General features: G+C 39.7%; 1 protein-coding gene across 1 annotated transcript in view; it reads left to right on the forward strand.

Annotated features, from left to right (window-relative positions):
- Positions 1-26429, forward strand: part of GPC6 (glypican 6) — a 727955-nt gene that overhangs the window by 658706 nt on the left and 42820 nt on the right. The window contains exons 6-7 of the mRNA XM_063149536.1: positions 5969-6112; positions 10377-10406. Coding sequence (XP_063005606.1) covers positions 5969-6112; positions 10377-10406 — 174 coding nt within the window. The remainder of the gene's footprint in view (positions 1-5968; positions 6113-10376; positions 10407-26429) is intronic.

The following is a 26429-nucleotide window of genomic DNA, read 5'->3' on the forward strand; positions in this document are numbered from 1 at the left end:
ACAATTTTTTACCTTTTATTCGACTGTACTTACTGAAAAATGTGGTGACTAGGAATCATAGCTATTTTCCCCCAAGCCAGCCAGTGCCTTTTTACAGTGGAAAAATGATGATGCACTAATAATGTTATGCCTGCAACACCCACATACACAAAGACTGTTTTTCACCACTGACATGCAGCCTTTTCTATCTAAAAACCTGGTTGAGTCTGGGAGAAGACTCTATGCTGTATTCAGTAGATATTTCTGCCATGTTATATCATGTTGTTTTTTCTTTTAAAAGCAGTGGAAAATATGAAAATAAAAGATTTCTTCCTCAAGGAGCTCTCACTTACTTCATCCTCTTTGTAGGCAGAAGACCCATTTATTTAATCCAAAATCCAGCACTCCTGTGTCATATAGTGATATAAAATTGCCCTATTCAAGAAGCCCAAAAAAAAGCCAATGACTTAACAATTAATCAGTGCAGAAAGTCAAGGCTTATTGCTTGAGTTCACTCTTTGTCTTTCATTTCCTTAGAAGACACAAACCCTCTGTCTTCCTCTTTTGATAGCTGCACATCAATAGTGAGACAGAGAATTAAAGAGATACCACATGTACCTCTTCTATCTTTGTCCTGCTGACCAAGGACATTCAGACTCAGACACATTCCAGTACCTCTCACTGCATAAAATGGAGCATCTCTGTTCCTAGGCCATTAACTTTGCTTGTTTGTGTGATGATTACAGTCAATTCTTCTAGCCCAGTTCACATTAAGCATGCGCTAGTATTACATTAAAGTCCTCCAATTCATGCTGAGGCTGCAATCTTTCTCTGTTTTCTTGGTATTTCTCAGCAGTTTATATTCAGCACTGGCTGTCCAGGAAGTCTGACCACAAACCTCTAGGCTTCCTGGCTGCTCACCTTGCACACCTGTCATGTCCTTTAATGACAGCCACACAAGGTCCTTATTTTGCCTCAGGGAAAGTCCCATTCCTGACAGCTGTGACAACTGGAGATGCTTGTCAAAAAAGAGCAATGGTATAGAAAGTCACACCCCAAGGCCCAAGGCCTTTCTCCTGGAAGGATCAATGTGCTCTGAATATGCCCAAACTTTCCCTACTCCAAGAGAAGACAAGGACTGCTGATCATCAAAACCAGTTTCCATAGATTCATCATCTAACACCTGCAGCCATTCTTACAGAGCTCCTTCCACAAACCACAGCACAGAGAGTGCAAAACAATCAGCCTGGGCTGCCTGAGATGCTTCCCAAGACATCAGCACCTTTTAGGAATAGGCCTTGCAGGCTGGGTCTGCCCAGATTAATGCTCCCTGAAGGTTGCCTCTGGCAGAAGTCATGGCGCAGTAGATTTACCTTGGATTTCTGCTTATAATAGCTGAGACAGGATGTCCTCTTTATTGAAATCTCTTTGTAATTCCTCCAGTGACACCTTTTTGGTATTTGAACAACATAGTGCCAAATTCAGCACTCAGCAACATGTTGATTATTTCTCAGGCAAAATTTTTACATTTTGTGCATTGCTTCCCAAGGTTCAGCTCATATACAAGACATAGTCATAGCATACATTTACCTTATTGTCATTCTCATTCTCCCTGAGGTAATTCAGGTAGTCATATTCAGAGTCATAACATATAAATACTCATTTCAATCTTGGCCAAAACAAGCATGTTTTGAGAGCCTTCACAATCTTCCCACAAGGCTGTCAGTACCAACACCTTCAGTTCCTGCTTCAAGTCAAAAAGTAAATGCTACATCTGTTCCATTTTAAAAACATGAATGTTTACTAGTTGATACCTGCAGAGATTGCTCATTCCCAAGCGGAGGAAAACAAAAAACAGCACAAAAGATGTTATAACATCCAATTCTTTTCACAATGGAGAAATTTCCTAATCTGGTTGCATCAACATAATCATGTCTCTATTGCTGCTCAAAACACAACATACTGAACTATTTTCTGCAACAGTCTAGTCCTATACAAGTATGTTAGACTGCTGGAAGAGTAATTTGGCTGCCATGACAATATTTTTCCACTTTCATATAGTCTATCCCATAACTGTGTTCCTCCTTAGTAAGTCTTAAATCTGCTTTTATCTGAGTTGATGGATGTGCCATTTTAACCTATAAATATATGTTCCTTCTCAGCAATTACTTCAGCTAAATGGATGAATGAGCTCCATGACATAGCAGACTACCTATGCATTATTTATAAGGAGGATATCTTCACAGAACTACATCCAAGGTTCTTCTTAAAATAGTCCACAAGTTTCATACTAAGAAAACCTCTTCATTTATCTGTATTCTTTCCAGAGCTTTGTGCAGGAAAAATATAATGGCATTTCAGGTAAAAAAATCAATGCTATTCTATTTGAAGAGTCAATGGAGCAGAATCATATAGAGACACTCAACTGGAAACACTGAGCACTACCACATGGCTAAATAACAGTATGACCCAAGGCTTCATAGAGAACAAAATCCATCTTCTGCAAAAATTCAAAACTTCAAATTCTCCTGGGAAAAGGGCTTTTTTTTCTCCAGTATCTACATCCTAGTCCTGAAGTAGGTACTTCCATCTAGCCAGCTCAAGAGATGTAATTCTTCAGTGGCTCTGTTGACTTGCTCTCACGGCTTGGTTCATATCCCTGACCACAGAGATTTGGTCCATTTGAGCTTTAACAGCAGTTCACTGGGGAATGGTTTCGTGTTATAAAATCTTAACAGGTCTCTCAGATATCCCAGAACATCCCAAATGACTGTAGGTGCGGATGAGAGAGAAACAAAAGGAAGCTTTTGATCTCCCCTATCTTAGATGTATAGCTTAAATGTAGACACATATATGATGACAACTAAAGTTAGCGTTCTTAATTTCAAATGGAATCTATTCTCTAAATTCAAATGAAATGGACTGCACCAATTTTTTTAGAGAGTGTGTTTATGCTACCAATTCACATCATGTGTAATGAAACACCTGAATATATTCCCAGAAATTGTTCAATACCTCTCAATAGCATTGTAAAGAAAGTATTTCATGTGCTTCTTCTTAGGAAGCATTTTTTAATATTAGTTATAATCTTTACATTTTGTGTTCTGTCAATACCAGGATGCAAATTTTAAAATGTCTCTTTTGCACTCAAAATTCAGTTACTGAATATTGTATCCTTACTGCATTTCTGTTAGGTCATTTAGAAAGCAAGATATTTCTTTTTCTGTCATGTAAATATTACTGTCTAGTTTCCATCTCTTTTATTGTCTGACTGTATGTAAATTTGTTTGTATAAAACCACTTGCTGAAACTATTTGTATGAAGATAAATACCACAAAGTCTCTGCTGGGTTCTTTTCAGTACATCATAAGAAACATGTTATATTAATTATGTAGACTTGCAGTTGCACCACATGGCCATACAAGTAGCTTAACAATCACACACTGGGACTTTTAAGGAGACATTCCCTCACTTTCCTTTCTCCTGAGAATCTGGTTGTATGTTTTGTATAATTGTCACTTGCTTCGTAGGCAAATACCCAGTTGCTTAATTGAGTAAATGGGACTTTATAGATATATAAATAAACAATTATGTTTTCAGTGCTGAAAGAAACTTAACCAAACTTTTGTAAGTATAATTCATGCTCTTAACGTATAGATTTCACTCTTTAAATTGTCATACACAATCATGTACAAATCTTGAATATTAATCTTAGTTGAATTTTCTTCATAGAAGAAAAATAAGATTCTTTCCTGATGAAAAGTTTAGAGCTTTACAAGCTAAAATCTTTTTTCTTGGTTGATAAAATTAATTTACTGTCCAATAGCCCTCAGGACTAGAGAGGCTTGAAACTCTTAAAACAGATATTCTCAAACCAGACCAAACAGTATTCCGCTCATAAATTAAAAATCCCAATGGCCATACAACAGCTGACTTGCTGGACTTTAAGCCAAAGCAGACCTGATGACTGGACATACATTTAGTATTAATCAGCTTCTTTCAGCAAACTTTGAATCATTTGGGGCCTCTAAATTAACACCAGGAAGCCTAACTGAGAGCCAATTTAATGTATCCTGATAGAAACAGAAATTGCACCAAGGACTTGGGTCACTCTTTCACGGGGTGCAATCCTTCAGGCACAGCCTGCTCCATGTGGGTCCCTTCACAGGATCCCAAGTCCTGCCAGCAAACCTGCTCCAGGGGGGGCTCCTCTCTGCACAGGTCTGCAGGACCTGCCCCAGCACAGGCCCCAGCACAGGCCCAGCACAGGCCCAGCACAGGCCCCAGCACAGGCCCCAGCACAGGCCCAGCACAGGCCCCAGCACAGGCCCCAGCACAGGCCCCAGCACAGGCCTCCCACGGGGCCACAGCCTCCTCCCAGGCACCCCCTGCCCTGCTGTGGGCGTCCTCCATGGGCTGGGGGTGGATCTCTGTGTCCCCAGGGACCTCCATGGGCTGGGGGTGGATCTCTGTGTCCCCAGGGCCCTCCATGGGCCGGGGGTGGGTCTCTGTGTCCCCAGGGACCTCCATGGGCTGGGGGTGGATCTCTGTGTCCCCAGGGCCCTCCATGGGCTGCAGGGTCCCAGCTGCCTCACCACGGGCTGGCTGCACCAGGGGCTGCAGGGGAATCTCAGCTCTGGCACCTGCAGCACCTCCTGCCCCTCATCTGCACTGACCTTGGTGTCTTCAGGGCTGCTCCTCTCACGTGTTCTCTCCCTGCTCTTCCCCTGGCCACAATTTCATCTGCACAATGACTTTCTTTTCCTTCTTAACAATGTTATCACAGAGACTTTACTGTCATTTCTGACCGGCCCAGCCTTGGCCTGCAGAGCTGTCCTGGAGCCGGCTGCCATTGGCTCTGTCAGACATGGAGGAAGCTGCTGGAGCTTCTCACAGAAACCACCCCTGGAGTCCCCTCACTACCAAAATCTGGCCACAGGAACCAACGTAGCCACAGAAAAAGGAGTAATTTGGTCCTACAACCAAAACACAGCATTTGCACAGTTTTCACCCCCACAAAGCTCATTCAAACAGTCTGTGTATGGCATTAGACTTTTGTACAACATATCGTAGGAGAAATTCTGGCATTCAATTCTTTTTCTTTTGAATGGAGGCAAAATGTTGAAACAGTCACAAAACCAGAAGGGTGACTCTAAAACTGAAAAAGTTGGTGTGAAGGCAAACACTAGGATTCTACTTCATGAGAGCACTTGATAATTTTAAGTCAGTGGATTTTCTACCTTTTTTCGGATGTGCAGCTTGTGTGAAAATGCCTCTGGGAAATATGCTTGATATCCAGTAGCCTTCTGTGTCCTTTAGTACCTACAAGATACACAACATTGAAACTTTTTTCCAGATGGAAGTATATGAAAAATTTCATAACTGCGATTATTTTCTATACCCAGAAAACAAACACACTAGCACAAAATAATTATCCCTGTTGCCCACTCAGTCTGCCTCACCCTTCTAGGGAGAGATTGGGAGGGAATAGGAAAGTTATCCAAGTTACAAAACTATTTTATCATTGACCTTTTCTTTAAGACTACAAATAAGATTGCAAGGTGCAAAGAGCTGTAGGTGGGGATTATGGATGACCTGTGATTCTGGGTAAATACTGCATTTTAACAAAACTGAAAAGGGTTATCAACTATGTCCTGCCACAAAGGACAACCTTTTGTGTATTTTTCTTCCTGGAAAGACAGCAATTAAGATGCTTTCAGATGTTAATTTCTCATAATAATCACCTTCTTAAATTAATGGGGTTTTAAGGTCCCTATATGTTTCCATACCTTCACCAAGTGATTAATAATGCTAAATTATTAACCTGAGTTTTAATGCAGGCCAAGCACTCAATTCAGTAGTATAAAAACGTCAATCAAATCTTGTTTTGAGTATACAAAAAAATAATAAAGAGGCTACAAAATACCAGCGTTCCTTTCTTTTATGATTCTCATTTAGCTAACATATAACAAAGAATGTCTTTTTTCAGGTTTTCCAAGGATGTGGCCAACCAAAACCAGCACCTGCCCTGAGATCTTCCCGTTCTGTCCCTGAAAACTTCAATACCCGATTTAGACCATATATCCCAGAGGAGAGACCTACAACTGCTGCTGGCACAAGCTTGGATAGGCTGGTAAGGCAAAATATATTCAATTTTCAGATTAGTACAAAAGGCTTGGCTATATACTAGAAGGTGGTCATCTCTTGATTTAATAATTTTATAATCACTCTTTATAGTTTCTTTGCCAGCTGTTCCAGCATTCAGTAAAGCTTTATTTCCTCCACTGGAAATGGTATAAAATTTCATTGTAGGAGAGCAGTATGGCTCAGGTTTTATGTATTAGACTTGTTAGAAGAGAATAAAGTCTTTCCTACCGGCCAGAAACCACATAAGCCTTTGCAGGTACTTTGCAGTATAAATTATGTATCAAAAGTGATCTACAACAATATTTTATATTTTTTTATCTTATTAAAAATGTTACGTATTAAGGCCATATTTATCACCTAGTTCTTTAACTTACACCCTTCCAAAGGCACCTCAATTGTTTCACTTCTTTACTTAATTGTAAAATTACCACTGCTTTATTTCCATCCATCTCAACAATTGACTTTAATCAGCTAAAACTTCAGTGATCATTAATCTTGCTTTACTTATTCAATCATTTTGGGAAAACAATACTTCAACATAAGATTATTTTCTTTACTACCAATCATCAGATTCACATTTGAGACTTCAATGTTCCTGCTATTTATACATCTATAGATTTATAGAGGGATAATTGGTACACCTGTTAGTACCATCCCAGCAATCATCTGTAGGTAAAACCGATGAGCAAAACTGGAGAGCTTCTGATTTAACAAAGGCTGTATCACATGTCCTCAGCTAATTTCTGCACACTTGCAGAGCACTGGTCTGTCTTGCTAAAGAGAGTACCCAAATTTACCAATGCAGATGAGGACCCAGGTATCTTCTTGATGCCATCATTCATCAAATTCATGGGCTGTCACAGGGGTTTTTCACAGTGCCAAGTCCTTCCAATCACTTCTGTCTATGTTGTACTCTATGTACTCTATACTGTCAATTTTCATGGCAACCCAATAGGAAAATAACATGGCATTTCTAATCAAGACTTGGGACTATCCTGCAGAAAAAAGCAACATTTGTTAGTTCTCTGCACTTCTGGAAATACTGTAGCCTGGTTATCCTAAAAGGAGAAGCAGAGAGAGAAGATGGTTACATCCATTGTAGATCCAACCACAGCAGGATCATAGTGCAGTGCAACATCTCAGGCTAAAAATCTGACTAGCAATACTCAATCTATATTAGATGGGATCTTAATTTTACCCTTTCACTTTAGATTCAGAGAACTAGTCCTTCTGCACTGCTCGGAGCAGAGGCCTGGATCTTAATGTAGGATTGGCCAAGGTGAAGTGAAAGGTCAACAAAGCCTTTAGGTTTCAATCATGCTTTGTCAAATCTAAAGGTTGCAAACAGCTGAAATGGGAGGAGGAGCATAAAGAGGAAGAGGCTGGAAGCACAGCTCAGCTTGGATTAGTCTGATGATGTAAAAATAGTTCAAGCATTTTTGTAATGAAAAAGGAAGGTTAAAGATGTATTACAGATTGACATAAGAAGGATACTTCTGAACACATTAATATCCTTTTTAAAATACTAACTTGCAAAATACTGAACAGCACACTGAATAAAGCAGAGATGTGTCCTATGCTGCCAGCCTTTAAAGGCTGAAAATAATGAAAGTTGCCAATACAGATAATTCTTTATGACTTCCAGACTTTGAAAGGGGGACTTATCTCCATATGATTTAACTAGTCTTGTTCATGCATTATTTCAGGAAAAAAAACCAAGGAGTTTAGTTTTGCTGCCGTTCATTTAAAAAATGTTCAAATCAAATTCCTATTTCCTGTTCTTGCTGATAGTATCCAAAATAATTACTATTTATTGTCTGTTAATGATGAATTTTGGTATCAAATCCATCTTCAAATGGCAGTGATGAATGTGCTGTCTCCTTCTGGGCTGGGACCAACCATCTCTCAGTTCAGAGATGGCTGCTGATCTCAGTGGAGCTAGGAAAGGTAGTTTATGTGGATTAGAGCAGACGGCCTTATTTCAGAGCTGTAATCCCTTAGCAGCTCTCAGGAAAGGTCACTGCCTGCTTCTCACACCATCTTGGGTAATTTTATCCAGAAGGATATAAATGCTGCACTCCTGCCTCACAGAAACACCATTTAACCTGTGTTGGACCCTCAGCTTTCCATGTGCTGAATCATTCCCTGAATGACGTATCTGTCTTCATTAACTGTAGCCAGGGCTTGGAGGACCAGCTTCATTTGGATACTCCTATTCCTTGCACGGACAACAGGGTGTAAGGAGGATCCCATGCACAGCAGTTTTCTCCTCTACCCACTGATCATTTTCTGTTGCTTACTTCATATAAATACACTGCAATATTAGTATTTTGTTGGTATTTTCAAACACTTAAAGACCATTTTGATTGTTATAGGTATAAGAAACAAGTCTTTTCTTGTGATTCAGAAGACTGTTCAGTGTTACATTAATGCTTTTAGAAGTCTGTTCTGGAGTGTGTATTCATTAAACACTGTCAGACCACTTGACTTTAAACTGTCAACATAAAGTCCAAACATACAGTTACAAAAACCTCAAAAGAAGTGGCAAACCATTCTGCTTTCATCTGTCTTTGACAGCAGAAGAAACCAAGTTTAGAAAATATTTCCTCTGCACCTCAATGTTATACAAACATGCAGCATAACTGAATTGAATTCTGTTTTAGTCCTGCTCTTATCCCCACTTATAAGCTTAATTCCGTTGGGCATATTTTATCAGGTAGGTTGCACAAAGCAGCCCTCATAAGAAGCCTACACTGAAACCACCTGGTGCTCAGCCCATCTGAGAAAGTGCTCCTTCCTCCTTGCCTGAGCTCATGCTATTAACCCAGCTATTCCATTTCAAAAGGAGGGAAAGTGATTTCTCTGTGTTATTGTCACAGCTGTAACAAGTAAGCCTTAACAAATAAGAAATAGATCAAAATTAATTTTAAGAAATGTGAAAAAATCGAAATATCCCCCAAAAGCTGTGATATATGTGGTTTTAAAGCATCTGATGTATTTAGGAAGCAATGTAGAGCTTGAGAGACTTTTCTAAGCGTGGATGAAAAGCACCATCTGAGACATCCTAGAGTATCTGAAATATGGGACCAGCAGGAGACTCAAGGAGACCAGTACACTTCTGGAGCAGCAGAGGGGAGCTGGCTTGACTGTTCTACAAAAGCTCAAGCAGTTCAAGACATGCTCAGACAATTCAATGACATCTTCACGGCACTGGGCCTAAAAGTCAGGCTCTTTCAGAAGCCAATGGAGAGAGACACACATCTTTGGAGAGTGATTCACCCCATCTGTCACAGACCTCTCTCAAAGACTGAGAAATAAAAGACTCAGTTGGAATATGCACATGTAGATAGACAAGACTGAAATACCTTGAAGTATTTAAGTAATCTAACTGAGCTGGAAGATAGAACAGTAATTTGAGATGCTTATGCTCCCCTGGATTGGCATCTGAAGTCTGGACAGAACACCCTAGAGAATGTTCACTATGAGGCATCCAAGTGGGAGAGCAGAACTGAGCCCCAGCTGTTCTCTGCAAGTTGCACCCTATGAAATTCAGCTACATAAATATAGTTACCTAATGCTCTTTGAGATGCCTGTGCTCTCCAAGATGTCCAAAGGTGAAAGCAAGGTTACAGGAGACCAGGTTGGAAGTTAAATGGAATATCTCAGAGGTGCTAAATTGACTTGCTCTGCCTGCATTTCAATAACTGTATTCCACCTTATACTGGCTGTAAGAGAAGCAAAAATGAGGACTTTTCTGATTCAGTATAAAAATCCATAGAGCAGATACTTAGAACCAACTACCTTAATTTGAGTCCAGATGACTGTCATTTTGACTGTTAACAGAGAGAAATAAAGGCCTTAGTTCAGTTATCTAAGCATGGGTTTAGGCAACTGATCTGAGATCATGTATTTCTAAAGCACAATTCATCTCCTCCTAAAGTATACATTTAAACAGCTCAGAGAAATCTTTCCTTATCCCTCTACTAAAAAGTGCCAGAAAGTGATGATCTTAGTCCAGGCATCTAGCAAGTACACCTGAAGATCAGTAAATTTTTTTAATTGCCAAAAATTACATAATTTTAATGCCTGATTCTGTAGAGCATGATCTCAAGTTTCTCGTTTAAAATCAACTGCTTATAGAGACTCGTTATCTTCTCTGTGGTTGCCTGTTTGGTATAACCTGTGGTTTATTTTGTTTTGTTCTGTTTTGTTTTTCTGTTCCCTGAATCTGTTTCCCTCTTGCTTCCCAGAGGACTATCTGGAGGACAATGCAACATGGTGTAAGCTTTGGTATTCTTATTCTTCACTTCATTCCCATTTGTCTTTGTACAGTGATGGACAAAACACTTGTTTAAGTTTCATCTTCACCATCTTTACTTTGTGTGTGTGTCTTGTAGGCTCAAGTACTAGCAGTTCTTTCTGTAATTTTGCATTCTAATTTCATTTTGCCAAGTGCCCAGAGCTGCTGCTGCCTTCCAATATTTTTCTCTCACCTCAAGGATGATGCCTCATCCCCAGAAAGGAGCGATGTATTCCTCCAGTGAACTAAAAACTGGTGTAAGCATCCCCATAGTCTCAAACCCCACAAGGGCATGTAGAGCAATGCAGACACTGCAGTAGCATTCAGCTCTGAGTCCTGTGCTTGGAGCAATGGAAATGAGCTCCCAGGCCTTCCTGGGCTCTCCCTGAAAATGCCCCTGTCTTGCTGGCCAATCTCCTTATGCTTTACAGCTTCATAAGGTTTTGTGGCTGTTAGAGGTCCCTGGTTCCAAACAGAAAAACCTTCCTCGGCAGAGCTCATTCAGCACAGCCCAAGGGGAAGGCACAGATTTGCATTTAGCATGGACTTAATAGTCCAGCTTCTTAGCAGGACTAATTAGTCTACAGAGAGCACCATGCTGATACAGCCATGCTGCTTCCTGTGTTTGAGCTGCCCCCAGTCCCTCTGTATCCACCACATCCCTGTACAGCAGTGCTGTCTTAATTCAGCTGGAATTTCTCCCGAGAACATACTGCAGCCTGACCTGGCTGGACGTGTATAAAATATTTCTGCATTTTCTTTCAGGAGGACACAGAAGTTTTCTTGATTTTTCACCAGGGAGCTGATGCACTCTTAAACATATAATGCATAATGCACATGCATACTGTGGAGACAGGCAACTGAGAAATTGGCCGTGGCATTCATGGGTGATTTGCATTCACACACAGTACAGTGGCTGCATAGATTAGTGGATGAGCATGCGCCCCATCTGAGAAAGAACACCTTCTATGCTCTTTACCCTGGGGAGGGGAATATACTGTGTCACACTTTGTGAGAAAATGTCCTTTTAGAGTCCCTTCTGATTTCCTTAAAGTAAAAGCAGATAAAGTCTCAATTTCCATGAGGAAGATACCCTGAACTACCCTTTTTAGGAATAAATTCCAATGTACTTTAAGTCTCTTTTTAACTTTTTTATTCCACTGTGCTATAATTTTTGTTACAGTGAAAAAATGTGATGGTAATCTAACAAATCAGTTGTGAGCAACCTTTTGCCACTGCTCCAAAACTACATGAAATAGAAAATACTACTTAAAAATATATAATCTGCTTTGCATTTTAACTATAAAAGACTGAAAGTAACAAGACTGTAGACAAATCAGACAATGATCTGAATTGGCCAAGGAATCCTCCAGGGCATTCCTAAAAGTGAAGATTTCATTTCAGTTTTGTTAGACTCTGTTTGGTCCACAGTCTTGAACTGTTAAATATAGTTATATATTATAAATATAATTAAATATGCCATGATAGCACAATTTTCCTGGGATAGGACGTTTAGCCTCAAGAGTTTCTTTCCTCAAAAGACAATAGAATAAAATCCAGAAGGTATGAATCTTAAAGGGTTTAAAGTTCTGAGATTAATTTTCCATGTATCTTCTGCATACTGAAGCCATGAGATACAAACAGTGAGCCTGTACAATACATCATAACTCTGGAGTTTTGGGTCACACTCTTAAGGCTGAAGATGACAGGCTTGCACAAGTGTTTTGGAAGCCTACTGACTTCCCACAGGCTACTACCCCAAAACCCTTATATGCTGTGCTGTCGGATTTGATAACCATGTGTGATGTTAATCAGCAGATGATTCCTGAAGTGTACAGCTCCTCCAGTTTTACATTTTGCTTGTTTAGACAGAGTCCTGTTTCTTTTTAGCTGTTTGGATGCAATATGCAAAATGAATAAATGTGTTTTACCACATTCATTGTGGTCATTTGCTGTTAGATTTAGGCTTTGATTGGTTCTCCAAAATAAGTGTTTGCTTAGTATCAAGTTTTGCCTCGTCTCAGTTTCTGTCTCGCACCAATATCTAAGTTTAAGTCTGTGCGATCATTTTTTCCCTCGTGGTTAATACCAGTTCCAGGTGGCAAAGGTGGATGAATGATGGTGGCTGTCAGAACCCTCCTGGGAGACCTGACAGAGTCCTGTTTTTAAAAATGGTGATATTATTCCTTCCCCCAGGTGAATGGCTGTGCGTGCTGCTGTATCCGACGCATTGCATTCCCAACGTGCGTGAGGTGGTTGCTGAGACAGAGCTTTGTTACAGTGGTTGCCTCTGTCTTCAGGTGGAATGGGTCTGCCTGCTGCTCAGACCCTGACCAGCATGGGCAAGGAAAGGCCATCCCCAACAGTGACAGGAACCACAAATGTCTACATTAATTACTTATCAAAGAAAATGCACTAATCTTGACTGCTGTGCAGTTTCTACCTTGCCTGAAGAGTGATGTCTCATGGAACATGGTGCTTGCATTATCATCTTCTAAAATGGACTTTTTAGTACTAGTTAAAATTCCTTTACCTGATGGGTGTGAGCACTCTTTGGGGGTCATCATCTCATTTCCAGGAAAGTCATAGGGCTGTGAATGGTACTATGGATCACTGTTAGAGAGGTGGGCAATAAAAAATCAGCAGATAGAATCTACTCCTAATCACCAGACTTTCAGCAAACAGTAAGATGAAGAAATGGCACAGTTATGGGTCTTCACTTGGTGTACATTGAAAAACTATGTGATTGCTGAACTTGGTGTTAGGGTAAAGAAAAGTAAGCTATCTAGGCTAAAGTTTGCACATCTCTACCATACCAAACCAGATTAACATGAAGTGGGATTTATTTGTCCTAGCTTTTCATGTTTCTAGTGTTACAATTGAAGTCTGAGCTATTGCTTCATTCCTTTACTAATAGTAGAGATGGTACCTCCAGAGCTTGCTACAAATACTCATTTGAAGACAAGAATCTGAATTACCTCCTTCTCCTCACTGAGGATGAATAAAATCTGGATGATTAATTCAGAGATCCAGTTTGTAGATGTCTAAATGTGACCATAAATCTTGGGGTTGGAGCTAGGCTCTATGAATCAGATGTGCCCAAAGGAAATTTTGGGCTATAAGATATATTGATACATAGTTCTTATCATACTGCTAATCATAGTCATTGCCATGGTATCATCAGGTACCTAGAAGGATAGCTAGACTCAAATGAAAATTGTCAATTTAAAGGCTACACAACTTCTATTCAATTTCACCTTGTAAATCTGAATTGAAATCTACTTCCTTCCATTTGATTTTTAGCTTCTACTCAAAAAATACATGGGATTTTTTCCAATATACAGAAAGTTTTTTATATTACCAGCCTCTGGAAGAATAATCTGAGCAGGAAGTACATTTGCACTGCTCTTTCAGCTGGAAGACAGATCACATTTCATTTCACGTGTCTGTGCATGAATCTGTGCAGAAGGAAAAGTCAATTCTTAATGTTCTTGCTCATGATAAAGAAAGATAGTAACTTTATATATATCTTCTGCATTTCATGTTTCGATATCATATTAGGAAAAAAAATATGGTTTAAAAATTAGTGGCAGGGCTTGTGTCCCCACTTGCAGTGCATAAACCATGCTCATTTAGATGCTTCCAAGAAATATCACTGTAGCAGCAACAACTGCCTGCCTCCCTGGAAGGTGCTACACTGCACTGAATTCTTGCATTGCTAAGATGAGTGCAGCCAACCAGTTCTAAGTTTTCATAAAAAATGGATTTGTATATCATCTGTTCATCTACCACTAGAGAATTAGAGGGTCCTTTTTTGAGCAAGCAACTACAGAATATAAAATGTCTTTCCGCAACAAAGTCAGTTGTGTACAAATGTAGATACCAATAGAGGAATTAAAACTTTGGTAATTTCTAAATTAGTTGCAAATAGTGAATCTCACTCTCCAAAGAAAAACATATTTCATGCGTTGCTGGCAATGAGTGTTCTCCAGCCTTTGCAGATTATTTTATTTCGTTAGACTGCAGCACTTGGAAATATTGTGAACTCATAACAGGAGTGTGCAGTGCTGGACTCCATTCAGAACAAATAGGTTACAGCAGACTGAAACTGATTTCCCAAAGTAAACATCTCATATGTTTTTCTTTGATGGCAATAGACAGAAAATGGCGCTTAATGGACTTTTATGTGTATTACAGTGACTAAAGAGAAGTAAAATACAAGAAATAAGAAGGTTTATCTTCATTACAAGTGATGACCCTTTTGTGACCCTTCTTTAGTCAAACCTGAATCTTTTACATTAGGAAAGACTGCCTGTATTTTTTTTTTCTGCTCTTATCATCCTTCAATATTTGCCATCCCTCAATCATATCAATGTATCAGTTTAGCTTGTTGGGATAGAAATACAGAATGCTTCTATAATGCAGAGCTGCGCGTAAACAGTAAATCTTGAGTGGGTAGTTACAGATGTTTGATGGGAAAGCCAAGATGACTAATAATTCTGGGGAAGGGAAAAGCGTGGGTTCATCGCATAAAATTGTATCCATCATTAATAGAGGAAAAGCCTAACACTGTTCATCTCTGAGCAAACCCAACAGCATTTTCTGGATCCTAGGTCTGGGTGTAGACCCTAGCAACCTCACAGGTCCACATGAGGGCAAAATGAGTAGCTAGATATTATTAATTCACATACTTAGTCAACATGGAAAATGGGAGAATAACTGCAAAACACTTCAAAAGATCCTGTTCTGGACGCTGCCAAGTACTGAGGTACACAATAACAAAAAACTCCTCCTACGGGATTAGGTTTGAGTAGTATGGACTCCTTGCACAGCTGGTTAAGAAAACCAGAGGGTATTTTCAGAGGGTAACCAGGTATTTTCAGAGGGTAACTCCCAGCCTAATGTAGATATCTGCCAAAAATTGCATGCATAGCTCTGTGGAAGTGCCATGTTCCTCCATCAGCTATGAAGAACCTCAGGCTTGACAAGATATTTAGGTTGTGGAGGGCTAAAACTGAGATAATCTAACTCCTTCTGAGCAGTCAATACCTGACTCCTCCCCAAACAGGCCTACCAAAGTGAAAGTCACTAAGACTATCAGAATTAAGGACTTAGATGTGGTCAACTGGGGACTCAGTAGAAGCTCACGATTTCACCCTGTTCCAGTGGCTTTGTGATCTGGTGGCAGCAATCATAAATTACCATCGTGTACATGTCTTTTTGATTTTCTTGAGTCTTGCTGCTTCTGTACTGAATGTGTGTCATGTAAATGTTATTTCTGGTACAAAGAAATGGAATTCACTCTGTCTGATTCTGTGTCTCTAATACAAGGGCTCTGTGGATCTGGATTTGTTCATCTTCCGTGGTAGCAGTGGAGAGCTAGTCGAGGGGTTCAGTAACAGGCAGAAACCATTGGCTGAAACACAAGTGTCATGCCCTGAACTATCTAGGCATCTGCAAAGAGCTAAGAGATGTGATAAAGGCCTTAAAGAAGTTCTTCCATCTTCTAGATGCACCAGAGGATTACAACATGGCGTTAAATTCATTTGTATCTAGATTAAATGAGGGAGCTGGGAGCTGCTCATAAGATCTTAAATTAGAACAAAATGAGACAGCTGGAAACTTGAATCACTGTCTAGATGCCACTACCTGAGAAGTCACAGCCTTTCCAGGGAGAAACTTCACGTGAGGGTCTCAGGTATGGTGCAGGACCTATTTGACATCAGCTCTGGAAGAGAGGGGAGGTTTCCAAAGCAGTGGATATTGTTCTGCAGGCAGCTGAACCTCACTCCAGGTCTCCACCATCTGTGGTGTGTTCTTAGACACCCAGCTGACCTGTCAACACCCATACTGATGGATTTCAATTCAGGCAAGACTAAAGCACTGCCAGATCCTGATGGACAGCTGACATTACTGTTCATTTGTATGGGAGCAAACCACACTGCTGATACTCAACCAGCTCTTAACAGTCCCTGGGATAATTGCCTTTGCTTTAAAGTGCTGAGACTTTTCCTCTCTTATTATATATTTGGACAGCATAAATACTAAGTAGGAACGCAAATGAAAACAGACCAGAATGAAAGTTGTTTTTCTCTTGAAGCATTCAAGGCCATAAAAATATCCAGTACATAATAATAACTATGTTACCTAAGTAACTGCAAGAGAAAGTAAAGTAAAAAGCTAATTGCTTAAAGTGCATTGTGTTTTTAATATAATGTACCTACAGTGCTCCTATATTAAAGTGTGATATATATGGAGAAATAACAGGAATTTGAGTAATGTATTTCTTCTGCTGAAAAAAGCATCAGTCATTTAGAGGAAAAAAGTCACTGCATAATAAATGAACCTGTGAAAAAATTCCTTTTCTGTGATCTCACAATGAATGCTAATGGGCTTTAAAAATCAGAGAACTAATAGTATTAGAAATAATTTTTACATTTACAAATCAGGGAACATTTGTAATATTAGAAATAATTTGTACATTAAAATCTTTTCAACTCTTATTCCCTCATCCAGACAAAATCCAGTTGACGAAATGGGGGTATCTAACCCCAGAGCCAGACAGATAATGTATCCTTTGGTGTCAGCTGAGAGAAATAGGCACTTTCAGGGCACAGTTGATCTGAGCTACTTTAAAAATCTTTGTTGGATTAAGTAACACTTGTACTCTTCAGTTCCTGCCTCCCACCATTGTCTGCAGAAGAAGAGTTTGTAGCTCAGACGAACAATGACATCATGTCAGATGAATTTCATTCACAGATTCTTCTTTCTGGAGCTCATGGTCTGGATAGACTAGGAAATTACTATGGTACACCTTGGTAGTATTTCTACTTGATTTGGTTTGGCAACAAGGGGGTCACACTGTGCTCAGCGTTGAACACATATTAAAACTCAGTTCCTGTCTTGACCACCTTAATGAGCTCTATCTTCAAAACTTTTCTTTTGAAGTCAAAAATGCAGGATTCCCAGGCATTGCTCATTGCCTCTGTATGTTTTTTTTAACCATTCACTTGCACCATGGGAATGGAGTGATCCAGAAAAAAAATCAGCTGTTTCTGTAAAGTGTGATATTCCTAATACCCAAGTTAACAAAATATGAACTGTAACCTGTTTGCCTCACAAGAGAAAGAGGGGAAAGTGTACATAGTCTTCCCCTTGTCACTTATGCTCAGGCAATCTCCAGGTGCAGAGCAGTAGAGATGGAATACAGTCCAGGGTGAAGACTCCCAGAGACTGGGAATATCCTCCTATTTGTCAGGTACAGAGCATTTTCACACGTAGTGATGGGACTGGAAAACCATGGCTGTTTTTAACTGCAACCCAACCCATGTGTCCCAGAATATAATGCTTACATAGCTGGGAAAGAAAAGAGGACAGCGCCTGTCTCAATCCCATCCAGATTCTTATTCTCAGTCCAGCTTTAGTTCTCCTAGGTAAAAACTTTCATTGTTAAATGGAAAATGGATAACTCAGCTCTTTTCTGTCTGCAGAGAGAGGCCTAGATTCATCATACTTTTATCAAGTCACCCCTTGCTTGATAAAAATCAATGTGGCAAAACCGGATCCCTTAAAAGTCTCTTTTATCATGAAATCAGCCGGATATAGACATACAGGGGAAAGATGGATTGGAGAAAAAGTACTGCCTATAAAACATGCAGCTCACTTGGGAATGTCACTAGCTGAAAATTGACTCGGTAATGTTCTGGGACAAAACCTCTGGAATTCTCAAGCTAGTTGTGGAAGTACTTTTAAGAAATCCTATTTTCCACAGGTTGTAATGTTGATTTATTTCTGTGCTAAAATGTGAAATAATATGGCTGGCAAACACGCTTTCAGAAATCTAGAAAATAGTTAGTGATATATAGGGACATATTCTTCAATGTCATTTGTTCCTTAATGTGTCCCCATGGCAAAGGCACCATAATCACTTCAAGGCCACTCATTCTCATGCTATAACACTCTCTCTACTCTCAGCCATTCACTTAATCAGAGACAAAACAGAGATTAGAAGAGCATCATTGTAAAAGGAAGATCTGAGCAAGACATTTATAACCACGCAAAATTTAACTCTGGCCTCCTAGACTAGGGTGACCAAAGCCAGACTCTCACTACAGGATATGAGCCACCCTCTAGAGGTACTCAGGGGATGCTAAGGACACAAGCCTGTTGCTGAATTTTGCATCCAGGAAAGAGCCCACACTCTGGAAGCTCTTCAAAAAATGCAAGTGAACTTATCAGGCTTTCAGGAAGGGCTTTGATGCTGCATGGTGATCACACAGCTGACTTTACATGCACACCTCAATTTTTTTTACCCCCATTTGGAACACTAGAGTGTCTGCTGCTTAGAACCTCTGAATTTGTTTTGTACTTTTTCAGGTAGCCATTCCCTAAAGGAATTGGAAACTGGGAATCCTTTTACACTATTAGTAGTGACACATAGCAAGATTAACATTAAGGTTCTCTTTAGGATTTATTGCACTTCTGGATGCAATGTTTTCTGATTTTTATACCTTACTTCTCTAGCTGTTGGCTTGCTGAAGTGTGTTCTAACAAAGAAAGCAATATTCACACTATGATCCAGACCAATGACTAATTTCCAGCAAGGAGTCCAAGGCTCCAACTTTATTTGCACCATTTAATTTTAATGGATTAAAATGCATAGTTGGGGTAAAAGAGCAATGATAAGAACATACCTGTTAATTCTTGCTGCAGTGGTGGAAGTTGCCATAGTAACTTATCAGGATTAGTTAATCAAGCTTTGCCTGTTATCAGAAACCAGGTGGAGCAAAGACTCCAAACTGTGGATCTTTAGGCAGCTATTAAAAGTCAGATTGATGTTCAGCTAGAGGTAAATAGGGCAAGGGTGCAAGGGTCTCTCAGATAGAAATTGTAGGCATAATATGTTGCTATAAAGGAATTACAGAGAAAAATGGACTTATGAGGCACAGCAAGATGTGTCTTAAATTTCTATTCATAATATTCAAATATTATTCTGGTTCAGAAAGTATGTTCATTTAAATAAGGTTCTGATATTCCATATGGTTTACTCCATCCCTTATATGACTACTGTCATATTTACTTAGTCACAGCTATTTGTCTTCTCCACTCAGTCTTCCAGGGGGAGCCCAGCAAAAGAAAATCAAATTGTCCTAGTCATCTTTCATATGTCATCATTTATAACCTGAAGGAACCTACCTGTTTTCCTTTTACAGTACCTTCCTATGCCTGGGGTGTCATTTGTGAAGGAGAAAAGCAGTATGATTTTCATGGGCCAGTGTGGGGAGCAAAACTTGTTTCATGGACTATGACAACAGAGAAAGATGCTGCATTTTCCACCAAGGGTGCACTGGAGAGAGGAGGGGGATACTAGGGAGAAGCCTGTTTCTCCATGTGTGAACGTGCAGGCTGAGAGGTTCAAGATGGCCAGGAATTTGGCTGGTACATGAGCACTAAAACTCTCGAGACCTTTGCTTGGAAACACAAAGTGTGCTCTCCTCTCCTGTTCCCAGCAGCCAAAGAGGGCACACAGTAAAGTTTTTACTTTTTCCCTGTACGTATAATTTTTAATTTGCCTGTAGGCTTCACATATGAAAGGCCATCACATGGGCAGCACAAGACAGTGTTTAGTGCCCTGCACCTGCTGGTCTGTACCATAAGGGATGGCAGCAGAAGCACTGCAGCCTGGTAAACATATCCCACAATTTTAAGTGTGGAACATGCTATGCTGGCTGCTAGCAGGGCAGCAAGCTGTTAACCTGCACTGCAAATTCAGGGGAGGGAGGCCAAAATCATGAGCCTTGTGTAGGCTTATCAGTAGAGAAGAAAAGCCAAGAGGTGCTTTTCACCAACACAGTCACCAGCTTTTAGCCTTTGGGGTGCATAGTAAGACAGCTTGAGATAACTTCACTCTTCATCAGAAGAGGTACTAGTCCTGAAAGGATCCACAGGCATCAGATGAATTTGAATTTCAACAAGCTAATCAGAAAACCCAAGGTTAGCCTTGCTTGGGAACCTTGGGAACCTTGGGAACCTGCTGTTTTATCCCTGTGAGTCCACTTGTTACTAAGCATCCATCTAGTTTCCATGAAGAGCACTCATCTGCACATTTTCCTTTTGATAGTTTGCCAGGTTTTTCTAAGTAGGTAAATAAATGAGATAAAAATTGCTAAAACCACCTTGAAAGGAAGTTTAAACACCACAGAGATTTGCATAGTAAATTTCTTAAAGGGCTGGAAGCCATCTGTGGGATGATGTGAGGCAAGTTATATCTTCTAAAAATAATTGAACCCAAGAAGCATAAGAGCAAAAAAGGGGGATGGGTAATCCTGTTCAGATAAAATGAAAAGTAATTTTACCTTTTCTCCCATACCTCATTGAATTAAACCATTTTGCGCATTGAAAAAATCATGCTGCTTTTTTCTTATTCATTTTTATGGATACAATTGTTTTTAGGATTCCTGACAAGAGGAGTCTATTATCTAAGAGTTGTACAAACATACAGCTTTGGCACCAAGAACTTGAGTCAGAAATTAATTCAGATGCCAACCACCCCAACCCTTGGCTATCAAACCACATTTCCTTTGAAAACAGGCAGGGGATATGAGTAAGGCAGACAGTTCTTTTTTGTTTCCTGTTTATCTGGGGTTGGTCAGGACTAGAAACAAATAAGCAAATAAAGGAAGTAAAGCAAGCTCCTGACGTAGTCTGCTATCTGAGGTTGAAGTAGAATTGCAGCTATATTTTACAGCTTTCAAAGGTTCAGAAACATGAAATACTCTGGTTTTGGGGTGGTTCTTTAAAGTTCAGCTTTAAAAAATTATTATCACTTGGTATCTCCTTGCTTTGGTGCATAGCACTGCAGAAGCTGGAACACATCTGTAGGTCCACAGAGTCCAAGCTAGAATCCTGGAGAATGTCACTGGCATTTAGAGACCAGCTGCAGGATTGCTCTGAGAGCAGTCCACTGATTGCTCTGTTACTTTTCACCTTTCCGGTTCTTCTTGATTTCTGCTGTTTTTCAGATTGCCTTCTTGCATATTGTAATTCTTAAAAAAATTGTTGTCAGAATGGTAAAGTTCCCCTGGATTTAATGATTTAAGGCTCCTTCAGGGAATTTATTAGTGGCTTGGGGTTTGGGTTTGTTTTATTTTTGGTAACTCTTGTGACAGAGATTTCTTTTCCTCTGTAACCTACAGTGGATTCTAACCCTTTGGCTTTTCCATCACAGGATGCAGTCATGCATACAGTAGCTGAGTTATAAATTCAGCTTCACAAGCTGTTGTACTGTAGAATAAAATAAGACAGGCAAAGCACCTGTAAGAAACAAAACTTGTTTAGATGTAGGTGGCTTTGATCAGCAAATGTGGCAAGGGCATGAGGAAAATAAATAGGTTTGTCTTAAAATAGGACATAGTTTAAAGTCATTCCCAGTGTGAAAGTATTCTCTTTGCGCAGCTGAAACATAAATAATGTAAGATCAATGTTAGATGTTGGCTGGTCTATTCTGAAAACGAGACTGTAGAAAATGTGCAAAATAACCACCACCAATAAGTTTGCTTTGCTGTATGCCTCAAGACAGAGAAATTGAAAGAACATGTAGAACTAGGCATGAGTTGATGGAGAAATTAAACCACAAAATGACAGGAAGACAGAAGATGTAATGACCAGCATAGGCTGGTTTGACTGGTTGTTTGAATTAAAATGATTACATATGCAGCCTCAGGAAATAAAAGCTCCCATTCCATTCAACACAGTTTATAAAGTTTTGCTCCAGTAATGAAAAATGGAAATTAGCCTCTCTAATGAATTATAGCAATTATCTCTCTGCTGGGGCATGGCAACTCAGAATCCACTTGTATTCCCCCAAGAAAAGAAGCACCGTGTGCTGTTATTCACCACACACCTTGAGAAATTCAACAACATTTTCTTGTTATTGTTTTTCTGAAGCACAAGGCTTCTCAGCTGCCAGCTTATGGTGCTTCTGGGTTTCACACCATGAGTAGCCTTCACTTACACAGGCACTCTCTGTGTATGAGCAGCAGGCTGGCAGAGAATTAGGTTGATTTCTTACACTGCTACATGGCAGTAACTTTTCCATGAGTTGTGAATCTGGTTAAAATAAAATCCAAGTTGTTTCTCGTTTATGGACCTTAGCTGATTTATGCAAAAGGAAAACGGTGCAAATCATATTTTAAATAAATGAATTTATTTTCTGTGCCACCTGTCATGGAAGAAAATCAATGCTGGTATTTCTTTGTTAGTAGAACTTTAGCTAGATTTCCTGATTGGCATAAGTGATGCACTAAAAGTACTATGATTAAATCCAACTGCGCTTTATTTTACCATACATGTAGATTTTCTCATACACAAAATGTTTACATTCAGGCCAGCTCAAATACATTTTTGTCTAAAACCATTGTCTAAAAATTGGGGATTTTGCCCAGGAAATTGTATTGAATTGAGCAAAAAAGTGAACTATTATGGGTAAATAACATTTATTCCAAGTTAGAAAGTGTGTCATCTCTTGGACATTTTTTTCCAAAGAAAAAGCATATTCAATGTGTCCTCTCCTATAGAATTAAGTTGATGTCTACTTAAATCAATAAAAACTGAAATATTTTTTACTGTGAGATCACTATTGAGAGATTTATACAAGCTGTTCATTGGCATCACAGCTAGGCTGGAGCATTATTTTTAGGAAAGATATTAGGTTAAATCCAAGGCATTGGGAGCATCTGGAAAGTCTTTATCTGAATGTTTTCACGTGATAAAAGCACAGATATATTTGTATCATATAAGGACAACATATGTTCATATAACTGAGTTTTTCAGAACTTGCAGACCAAAAACTTCACAGTCTAAACAGAGATGTTTTGACCACCCAGAAAAGAAATTTTTTAACATCCAGTGCCTGTACCTCTATTCAACTGAGAACAACCTCTGCAATTAATTGCTTAAAATGAACGGAGTCTGTTTTCTCTCTTTCTTTTGACAGTGACAGATTCTTTGCATCATGAACAGCCCTAGCTATAAATCTCACTTAAGGCCAAAGCTGTGCATCATCTCATTGTCAGTGCTCAGCCACCACACGCCGCACTCGCAGGCTGCGAGCTCGAGTCTCAGAATTCACAGTCTTTGATAAAAACTGCACCAGGAGCTGCTGCCTTGACACACCAGGATAACCCTGGGTTCTGGAGGCAGCAGGTGCCATCCTTCAGGGTGAGTGTTCCCAGGGTGGCTGGGGGAGCCTGTGGCCACCAGCTAAGCAAGAGGCTTACAAATGCTGGGGAGCAAAACAGAACAAGCAGGAGAGTTTTGTGCCTCCGGAGTTTGCACAGCACTTTGTGCTGCAAAACAGGGAGCGCTGGGAACAGTGAGACTGGCTAATTTCCAGTACACTTCCATGATACTTTATTGCAATGAAAATAGACCAGAACAGTGTAGGAGAGGGGAAGAAGCCTGAGGTTTCATCTGAGGAAAGCAGAGTCTTTCTGTGACAAGACTTCATCCTGTGGCTGCTGTTTTAGCCCTGTGGGTCCACTTGTTATTACTGTCCATGAGTAACCTATTGGCAAATTGCCATCTCTTTCAGGTCTTTCTTTTTTTTTTTTCTCCTCTCTTTATGCAAAATCTTTAATGGTTTATGATCTCTCAGTGAGATATCACTGCTCTTTTCCCTCCCGTTTTGAACTTTACAAGTAAAAATGTGTTACAGGTCAGCTCTGTGCTCGGCAGTAACACAGCCTAGAAAGTCAGAAGCCAGCTCTGGGTGAGCTGGTGTAACCCTGCCACTCACCATGCCACAGCATGGGAAGCTGCCAGCTCACTGGAAGCAATAAAGATATTTTAGCACCATTCTGCAGCTCTTGACCTGCCTCTCCACAGGACTAATTCATTCAATTGACATGTAGCCTGCCATCCATCCACCAGGTCTATAACCAGCCTGGCTGGGGTGACCTCAAGGATCTCTGACTGGTATGATGTAGCTGTGCTCCTTGTCCATCCTTTTTCCCATCCAATCCCCTCCAAATAAGGGCTTTCTGTGTAATTTTTTTCTCATTTATAGCTTTTGTGTCTCCTAGGGGAGCATACTTGATGCTGATGATGTTTTCTGTTAGACAGCACTGCTGTAGCCAAGTGTGTATTGTGCAGGGCCTGGTTTTGGTGTGTCCAGCTTGATGTGTGAATTGTAAATTACCTTAGCTAACTTGTCCATGGTATGGATATCACCAACAGGGCAGCTCTTTCTATAGACTGAGATGGAATAACAGAGCTCCTGACTCAGAAAGATCCCAGTAGAAATGTAATGAGCCAAGAATGTGGAAAAGCATGGTGTTAAATCTGTCCAAGCTTGGTGGCCTCATGAAAACTGTTTCTCAGCATGATACCCAGCCTACAGCAATTCCCAAACCATGTCAAAAAGTTGGTCTGGAGAGCTGGCCCATGCCAAAACTGTTCCTGTGATTGATCTCACACTCTGTCTGTATGGACATTCAATCTTCAGTGTCTCCAGGGATGTTCCTGGCACTCTTAACTTACTGAAGAAAAAGCTACTAGGCTTGGCCCCAGAATGTAGCAGTGGTAAAGAGTTTTATTTGAACCCTCAAAGAACCAGTGATTCTTTCTCTGTTCTGTAATTCTTTTCCTTAATAAAATAAAAACAAAAACAAAGAAGCAAGTAAAAAATATCCAACAAAACAACCATCTGTACATGAAGGCAGTGACCAGAGACCTCAGTCCACAGATGCAGGGAAATGGGGAGAGGGCAGAAATGAATTCTCTAGTGGAGATAGTGTAGGATTCAGTAGAAAATAAAATTGCTGAGGGACAAAAATGCAGATATCTGGTGATTTGAAAAATCATATTTAGCCCAGTTGTACAAAAGGACTGAAGAGCATGCAGTAGGTCATCAGACAATGAGTGAGAAAAGTAAATGTGAGCTTGTGAAAGTATGGAAAAATTTTCCCCCAAGGTAAGGTAGACAACTAAGAGCTTTGACTGCTAAAATAATAAATAAAATTAAATTATTTCTGAAAAGATAGCTCAATTATGTAAATCAAAATACCATTGACATGGAAGAGAGAATAAAATTACAATATTAAGCATATAAAATTAGCAACACAAAAGGGTTATTGGCAGAGGCTGATTTGACTTTAAAATATATACTAGAAATTACTGTTCTACTAAAAATTACTTCAGGAAAAGAAGTATGGCAACAGTTTGACACCATATCTTTTAAGCATAGAGCTGCTTAGTCAGAATTCCTATATAGAACTTATGGTTCAAGATCAGTCTTGTGGAAAATGCAAAAATCTTGTTCAGCTGCCTATAAAAAAACCCAAAACATGAGAACAATGCTGTGAAGACAACAGTTTGCAGATGACAACTCAGAACATCTCTGTCTGCTCTTGTTTTTCACAAAGATCAGCTCTGTAATCTAGCTTAGTAATGCATCCCTGTTATTTTAAGTGACAACATACAGCATCCCAATTTAAATTCTTCCTTTCAAAACATGGAGAAAATATATATTAAAAACCTCTAGAATGGAGACAGATTTTTCAAGATGTATAAGCACTTCCTGTCATTTCAAAAAGAAGTATCTGGACTGACTAGCTGGCTTATTGATGTCAGCAAATAGAGGGAATCACCATTTTTCCAAGCAACTGTGTTCCTCTATGTAACCATGTGTTCCTGTGCAACTCTGTGAAAACCAGTTATAGATCTTGTAGAATTCAGTGTTTATGTTGGTCAAATTCAATATGAGCTTTGCAGGTAGCACAGATTGGTCCCATAATATATATTTGACAGCATAGGACAGCCCAAGAGAGTGAGCGAAATCACCTATGATTTTTGTCCATTTAGATAAAATATATTTTGATAGAGCCAGATACAAGGTCATGTGTATGGGAGCAATGACTACCTGCCAGACCTAAAAATTGTGAGACTATCTTGCAAAAGAAAGGCTTAAGAAGCCTAAGGAGATAGCAGGAAAAAGCAAGAAATG

The sequence above is a fragment of the Melospiza melodia genome, chromosome 2 (assembly GCF_035770615.1).
Source record: "Melospiza melodia melodia isolate bMelMel2 chromosome 2, bMelMel2.pri, whole genome shotgun sequence".
Taxonomy (NCBI): Eukaryota; Metazoa; Chordata; class Aves; order Passeriformes; family Passerellidae; genus Melospiza; species Melospiza melodia.